Here is an 8,317-nt window from a genome sequence, read left to right as displayed (position 1 = left end):
CTAGGCAGGAGTGAGTGGAAAAAGGGGCGGGCGTCACATGAAGAACAGGATATACGACCCAGAACGTACAGGACGGGATATATGGATCAGGATGTATAGGTCAGAATATACGTACTAGGACGTACAGGTCAGGATATACGGACCTGGACATGTAGAATAGGATATATGCCCTAGGACGTACAGGTCGGGATATACGGACCAGGACCTCCAGAACAGGATATACGACCCAGGACGTACATGTCAGGATATACGGACCAGGACGTACATGTTAGGATATACGAACCACGACAGCAGTTCGGGATAGGCGGATTAAGGTTTGCAGGTCAAGTCTTACAGGATAAAACATGAAGAACAGGATATATGGACTAGGACTACAGGTCAGGATATACAGACCGGGACGTGCAGTTTGGGATAGACGGATTAAGGTTTACAGGTCAAGACTTACAGGATAAGATATGCAGGACAGGATATGTGAACCAGGACGTACGGTTCAAGACTTACAAGATAAAATACGGAGCAGAGTCGTGTATATAGGACGAGACTTAAGGAACGACAAGCAAGGGTCTCGATTGGCAAAGCGGTAAGCGCAGGTCTGGACTTATCAGTATCTACCGAATGATAGATGCAGGAGGACATACAGATCTGGATTTACGAGGCGATAAACACAGGCCAGGGAATGCAGGTCTGTGCCCACAGGTCAAGAGTTGTTGGTATGAGAACCCAGTCCAAGGTTAATAGACCGGGGCGAGCACCCACTATATGACAATCAAGGCAGGGAATCGTAACAACCTGTCAGAGAATAATCACCGCATGTCAGGGAATATGCTAATGGTCTAGGACTCATTGCCCATCGACTCCTCCTTAGACCTATAGGAAGATGTCATGTGTCATTCACCACAAGACAAATTTTGACACCCGACATTTCCTGACACGCGTCAGACTCCAGAAGTACTCACTGCCATATAAAAAGAGAGACTTTTCCTTACGCAAGTACGCTTACTCACCTTTTCATATTCGTCCTTTACTTTTCGTCCTTTCACTGTGTTTCTGGGGAAAAGGTACATGACTTGAGCGTCGGAGGGTCGACTTTTTCCCTTGTTCTTGGTCTCTAACAACCTGGGTGCTTGTTTGAATGTGCACAGGAGACCCTCGCCTCATCGTCTCCGTCATCACCCCTCATCATTCACCCGTGGGAACCTTTCTGGTAGGTGCCAGATCAATAGGGTGTATCCATGACTTTTCGCCAACAACAAGAATAATGCAGTCAGTCTCTATCCGATTCAGCTTCCGGACGAGATCAATAGTATATTTTGATTATACATCTTATTTAGAGATTTTTTTTATAAATTTATTATAATTAGAGATTAAATCATGATGTCTAAATATTAATTTAAATGTCCTGCCATTATATCATTGTCCCGGGATGGATTAACATTTTAATTAGGACCAGAGGAAGTGGCATGTGCTGTTACGCGCCAAATAGAGCAACGAGGTTCCCTTTCATCCTATATATGTAAGGTCACTTTCATATTTATAGCATAGTGCTTAATTAAACAAAATTAAATTTGACATCTAGTTGGATTTAATAAATCACCCGGGTAATTAAATAGAGTAAAAAGAGATATTTAATTAAATTAAGAAAGTATTAGGTTGAACTGGACTATCACATTCGATCGAATTGATCAAGGTAAGCAAGACCACAACAACTCCGATTTATTTAATTTTGGCGCCCAAGTGCATCAAGGAAAGTGGTCCAATAGGGCCTATGGATGTATATGTGTATTTAATTTACACATGATGATCACTTAACTAAATTGGAATGAAAATAATATTTCAAACAAACACAATTTGGTTGTGATTTGGTAACCTCAATCATTCATCTGTTTTGATTATCTACGACCTCGAAAATCTTAAATTCTCATCTTTCCCAGTTTGATTTATAAGACAACTAACTCAGTTAAAAAGTCTGGGCAATGCTGCAGATTACAATTAAACATTACTGAGCTTGCATTGGAGCTTGCTTTGCGGATCCTCTGGTCTGTAAAGGCTGGACCAATGATAGGGGGCAATGGATCTCAATATGTTAACAGGTGGAGATCATTACCTCTCATCAATCTCCTTGTCTCGATCCAAGAAAGATTAGGATAAGAGGGCCAAAAGATCCGGTCCCCCTACGAGAGTTGCTATACTAAGCAAAGGTTAGCTCTACAAGCTATCCCTGGTCCCGCCTCAGACATTCAATGGTAGTTCTGAAATATAGGAAAAACAACAAATCTGTCGTCTAAGGAGTTGGTGCATGGTCGGAGAGCAGAACGCGACACAACACATTGTACACGGGTTTATTTCAAGCAGGTATATCGTTTCGATGCACAGTGAAGACAAACTGATCATCTGACAGCTCCATGTTTTTAATGGCACACTCTACTACCCATTCGAACAACCGATTCACAAGGGACACAAGGCATCACGTTTGCCATGTTTCGCTCCATAAAATAATACATAACACTAATGTTAATTAATTTTCTTTAATTAAGTGACAATTGAGCCACTTGTTCCCACGCTTAAAGCATTAAATCATCAGAACATGCCATTTACTGTATGCAATTAAGTTTCTCTTAATCATATTTTTTTCCTACATTCGAAAAGTCAATGAAGGCAGCAAATGCAAATTTGTTAATCTAGAGATGCTTGTTCATATATGTATGGTCCATAGATTAACTGCAGGGTCATTAGGATTCAACCTATCGTAGTTTAATTATTTTCAATGGAGTTGTTGGAACAATTAATTGAGAGATAGCAGAACTGGTGGCCGTTGAATCTTTCTTCCAAGTTCCAGCAACTTAATTCCACAAGGCTTTATAAATAAGCTTCATTTACTGTATGCGACCGTGACAATCAATATATAGTTTAATTAGATGACTGGTTCGACTGTTTTGGTCTATCGTCTCAACTCGTGGTGGTGGATCCACAAAACTGAGTTCGACTTGGAGATCCAGTCGAAAGAGAAAAACAAAATAAAAAAGTAAATGATTGCATAAGAGATGAACTATTTTATGAACCACGTTTCTTCCTTTCATATCAGATCTTAAATTTCGGAGGTCAATGAGTATCCAAGTTGAATTAAAAATAATAATAATAATAACAAAAACATGGAAGACCCATTCCATAAAACGTGTGATGAAGCCTGGAACTTGCCATTTCAATTCTGCAACTGATAATGGCTACATCTTCCTCACCAACTCCATTAAAACTATGCCATTAATTTCATAGAATAAGAAAATTGAGCTAGACTTGGAGGTAAAATTATATTTAGTGGGCGAATATTTTGATAAAATGTATAGAATCTAAAAATTACATTTTAAATTTAACCGTGTCTGGCCCGAGTTCGGCTCACGTTGTGCTGCGCCGAACCGGATTGTGAGCCGTAATGATCTGGAAAGTTGGCATATGTTTGATGAGGGCTGGTGCATTTCTGGTGACCCACTCGAACGGAATCCGTGATTCCTGAAGCAGACTAGTCGAGCTTTATCCCAGTACTTATAATAAACCAATGTCCTTTTCACATTATTACGATTCTCGGATAAATTTCTTTGTTTTTATTTTTTTTTCTATGAAGATTTTATTCATGGGCACTGGACAAACCATACTTAAATGTTACCTCTTCCATTTGGCTTCTTTCAAAACAAATTAAGGAAGAACAAGGTGGCAGAAGAGAGAGAGAGAGAGAGCCCATAAATCTGAAGGAAGGACGAGCTTGCTCCTTTCGCTCCCTATATCTCTTCCCTAGTTGGGGGAACGCATCAGCCTCCTCTCTTTTTATTTTTTTATTCAGCTGAAACTTGCAGCTTTAGCTTGGCCTGGCCTTCCCCACTTCCAAGATGGGATACGAGAAGGCCGTAGTCAAGAGCATGGGCAGGATTGAAGCAAGGAAGCTTGGCTTGGCCTTGCTCGTGGGCTGCTGCTTAGTGATCTTGAGCTACTTCATCACCATGTCAGAAACCCCTGGTGAGCTTCTCGTTTGCATCCTTCTTCGAGATACTGCTTAATTCCTCTTTTTTTCTTCTCTATGTTATAAGAAATTTTGAGGTTTAATCAATGCGTTGCGACTCCCCTGTTTTCCAGTTGACGGGCAGGCATCACTGACCTTCACGGTTGGCGCTAATGGAGACGCGGAAGACAAAATTAGTCGAGTTCAGCCTGGTAAAAATTTTATTAGATTTGAGCTCGTATAGATTTTGCAACATTGCAAGAATTATTAAACAACACATGTAGCTTCTCTTGTGGCCGAAGAACTCTATCTTGTGTTATCTTCAGTTTCATTGAGTTCTTTTCATCATCCAGAAAAGGAAAAGATTGCGGTCGAGGAGCCAAACAAAAGCATTTCTACTGTTTCCCATGTAATTTTGAAGGACAATAACAGCGAATTGAGAAAACAAGGTAATTGAGCATTGAATTCGATGCAAAAGCTGTCAAAATTGATCAAATCTTGAGCATTACGTGACTAAATTTATGTTGATTGAAGATGAAACGGTTCTCCCACCGAAGAAAGAAGAGCCGCAAGTGATTGAGATGCCGAGGCCGCCGCTGACGGAATCAATCTGCGACTTCTCCAACTTCAGAACAGAGTTTTGCGACCTGAAGGGTGACGTCAGAGTCCACGGCAAGAAGAAGGCCGCCTCCGCGGCCGTGGTGCTCTTGTCGCCCCAACGCAAGGCCGAGGAGTACATGGTCGTCCCGTACGTCCGTAAACATATGGACAACATCGAGAAGGTCGCGGTGCGAACCGTTCAGGCGCCTCATGCCGCGCCGGCGTGCACCGCCAGCAGCACCGTCCCCGCCATCGTCTTCGCCCTTGGCGGCTTCACCGGGAACTACTACCACGACTTCACCGACGTGCTCCTCCCCCTGTTCCTGACCGCGCACGAGTTCCACGGCGAGGTCCAATTCCTGATCACCAACATCCAGTTGTGGTGGCTCGGCAAGTACCGGCCCATCTTCGAGAAGCTCACGCGGTACGAATTCGTCGACCTCGACAAGAGCGACGACGTGCACTGCCGTTCGCACGTCCTGGTTGACCTACGCTTCCACAACGACCTCATCATCGACCGCGCGCGCGCGCCGAACGGCATCTCCACGCCCGACTTCTCCAGGTTCCTGCGCGAGGTGTACTCGCTCCCGCGGGAGCGCGCCGTCAGCCTGCGGGCGCACCCAGAGCGGCGGCCGCGGCTCCTTCTGGTGGCACGGAACGGCACGCGGCGGTTCACCAACATGCCGGAGGTCGCGCAGGCGGCCGAGGCGGCAGGCTTCGAGGTGGTGCGCGCGGACGCGGAGTTCGGGAATGTGGCCGGGTTCGTGGAGGTGGTGAACTCGTGCGATGTGATCATGGGCGTGCACGGAGCCGGGCTCACCAACTTCGTCTTCCTGCCGGCGAACGCGGTGGTGATACAGATCGTGCCGTGCTGCGATTTGGAGGGAATGGCGGAGCACACTTTCGGAGCACCGGCGAAGGAGGCGGGGCTGCTCTACTTGCAGTATAGCATCAGCGTGGAGGAGAGCACGCTGCTGGAGTCGTATCCGAGGGAGCACCCGGTGTTCACTGACCCGCAGTCGATCCACCGGCAGGGATGGTTCAAGATGGGGAAGATCTACTTGGGCCGACAGCACGTGAAGCTCGACGTCGACAGGTTCAGGCCGATCTTGATCCAAGCCATGGACCATCTCCGGCAATAGAACTGTGTCCGTGAAGAATTTGTTGATTCCTAACATTTACTGCTACAGCTGGTGCCATGTTTTCACCATCACTCGAGAATTTGTTTATTGGATGGAAGAATAAGGAAAGGTAAAACCTCACAAAGTCCAATGAAATCCCATGTAATTTAGCTCTCTTTTCCCAAGGCTTTGGTTTGGGTTCTTTCTAGTAATATCGTTTAAAACTGTATTTAACTTTTGTAACATTTCGTAACCATTTCACTCGTTATTTTGCAGAAATCAGTGCTCAAATTATGCCAGACTGCAATGAATCGTATCTCATCTCTTTTACCAATGTTTTTAAATTTGTATCTATAATCTATCGATGGAACATTTGGTTCAACAGTGAGTTAGCAAGCCCCAAATCTTGCTCATTCTTTAATGCACTGGGCTTCATTTTACTGTCTGCGATGTCGCATCCATAGATGGCTTTCCTTTTTCCCTTTATTAAAGAACAATAATATCTGGAACTAAACTAATGCCAAATTGGTGCATGGAAAGCGAAGAGTGGATGCCCGCATTCGCTACGCACGTGGCATGTTAGTGCTCTTTTATTCAAACAACTAAAAGACCAGTTATTTTCATTCGTCACACGCTGTAAGAATAGAAGCAAATTTGGCTTTATCTACCTCTGTCGTGTCGACCCATCATAATTTCCAGTGCGAGTTTTGTTAATTATTTTTGAAAATTTCGACATTACCTAACTTTGGATTTATAGAATGTTATCGTGCTGACGGCCGAGTAGTTAGAGAATTGTTTGATAGTACATAAAGATAGAGGAGGAGGAGAAGGAATAAAAGGTACAAAGCATGCATGGCTAACGCTAAAGTGAATGATTTATTCTCTTTTTCTAAAGTAAATGTTGGTCACTCTTCCTTCTTGATCATGTGCGAGAGCAGTAAATAAAATCTCGGTGCCACCTGATTTGGCATAGAATTTGATTAAGGGCATCGTTTTCTCTTCTAATGATTGGACCGAGTCATCACCTACAACACATTGACTTTTCCTTAGTCAACTTGATCGGCTTGCGTCAGCTCAATTTAAGCAATCAACGATTACTGGCTGCCACCTTGTTCCGACGTGCACGCCACCACTCGGACCGCTAGAAAACCCCCTAAAATTTGGCGTGTGAAGTCGCGCGCAGACCTTCGTTTCCCCCTTTTTCATTGAGAAAATGAAGTAGAAGAAAGGCGATGTCCGACCAGAACTGAATGATCTGTTTATATATGAGATTAATTATTAAAAGGGGTTTCTTTAATTTCGAAGTATTTTCATTTATTATACCCGAAAGAGTTATATTTTCAAATTCAATCAAAACTAATTATCTACTTGAAATCTGATCCAATTTAGATATTTTTCAATAATTGATAAAAAAAAAAAAAAAAAACAATGCGCCATGCCTGTTCTGATGGACCATCTCGTAGCACCGATTTGGTGGTTGTCGATAAGATTCTCGCTATGACGTGTCCCCAGCTCTATCTCACATGCTTGAAGATGGGAACTCGCAAGAAACCTTCAAGTTATATTGATTAGTGTATGGCATTGTCCACGGTGAGCAAATTAAGAATAATTTTTCAACGTCACACGCACACCGGAATCACCCCTTGAATTTCCAGCCATTTAATTTGGTTCTTTTCCATCGCGTTTGGCTACATTATATACGCTAGTCTGTCCTCGTCATTTATTTGGAAGCCTTTCTCAACGAAGAAGGTCCAAATTTTTAGGTCGATCGCGTGGTTCTTGTTACGCAACAAGTCACCACTCTTTGTGAGCACGAACTCTTTAGTCTGAATATTCCATAAACCCAGATGGACTGACATCTCAACTAGCCACTTCCAGCCATGGCCATCGGATATTTGTGATGGGTTAGAATGTGGGGAGAGTTTATCGAAGTAAAAGCGACTCTTTTATGAAATGGGATAGATTATAAGGACGTTGATCTCAGCACCGCAGCCTTTTGTATAGAAAATGTCAAACATTCAAAGAAACATTTTACATCCTTTATACCTATTGAAACAATCAATCATATAGATAAAGCAAATCACGGTATGGGAAGACCATCTACATATGTTTATATTTGAACTTTGTGGAAGCCAACTTGGCCCAATAGGTGTGATGATGCTTCTCTAGCTCCGCTTTCCACAATCCATGCTCAATCATTCTGGTAAAGAATTCATGCAATTATTATAAAGTGTAACTTAGCTTTTGGAATATTAGTTTTGTGTAACTACCTAGAAATACGCCAATTTGCTTCTTTTTCTCACTAGGCTCGGCTTCAATTCTCAGCTATAAAGGGCTAACGGAAAATAAATACATAACTCATGTGTCAAGTAACAGGAGATGCCATGCGGAGTCAGTAGGTCAACATACTCAATGAGGTGGCCACAGTGAAATGATGAGTCTCACCTATACATAACTCATATGGTTACTCTTTCACGCTAGATCAAACGGTCCTCTATAAATGGTTATGGTTTGTAACAAAATAAAAATTCTTACTCATCACCATTTACAATTTTATAACCATCATATTTCTTCTCCTTCTCAAACTCACTCGCTTCACCGCCTTTGT

At 42.9% G+C, this 8,317-nt stretch overlaps 1 protein-coding gene across 2 annotated transcripts; it reads left to right on the top strand.

Annotated features, from left to right (window-relative positions):
• Positions 1 to 3,650: 3,650 nt before the first annotated feature.
• On the top strand, positions 3,651 to 6,119 carry LOC122030220 (beta-1,2-xylosyltransferase XYXT1-like). Of its 2 annotated transcripts, XR_006125355.1 has the most exons (5): positions 3,651 to 4,005; positions 4,123 to 4,200; positions 4,342 to 4,437; positions 4,523 to 5,839; positions 5,986 to 6,119. XR_006125355.1 is itself a non-coding variant. In XM_042589394.1 (4 exons), the coding sequence occupies exons 1-4, from the start codon at positions 3,879 to 3,881 to the stop codon at positions 5,728 to 5,730; spliced, it is 1,509 nt and encodes a 502-aa protein (XP_042445328.1). In that variant the 5' UTR covers positions 3,651 to 3,878; the 3' UTR covers positions 5,731 to 5,938. The 2 variants fall into 2 exon arrangements, 1 of the variants encoding a protein (XP_042445328.1); XM_042589394.1 differs by lacking the exon at positions 5,986 to 6,119 and having other exon boundaries at positions 4,523 to 5,938.
• Positions 6,120 to 8,317: the final 2,198 nt, after the last annotated feature.

The sequence above is a fragment of the Zingiber officinale genome, chromosome 10B (genome assembly GCF_018446385.1).
Source record: "Zingiber officinale cultivar Zhangliang chromosome 10B, Zo_v1.1, whole genome shotgun sequence".
Taxonomy (NCBI): Eukaryota; Viridiplantae; Streptophyta; class Magnoliopsida; order Zingiberales; family Zingiberaceae; genus Zingiber; species Zingiber officinale.
This window is presented reverse-complemented; position numbering and strand designations above follow the sequence as displayed.

Coding starts and splice junctions, on each gene's coding strand:
- LOC122030220 (XM_042589394.1), top strand. CDS start 3,879: ATGGGATACGAGAAGGCCGTAGTCAAGAGCATGGGCAGGATTGAAGCA. Junction 4,006..4,122: donor CACCATGTCAGAAACCCCTG/GTGAGCTTCTCG, acceptor CCTGTTTTCCAG/TTGACGGGCAGGCATCACTG. Junction 4,201..4,341: donor AATTAGTCGAGTTCAGCCTG/GTAAAAATTTTA, acceptor TTCATCATCCAG/AAAAGGAAAAGATTGCGGTC.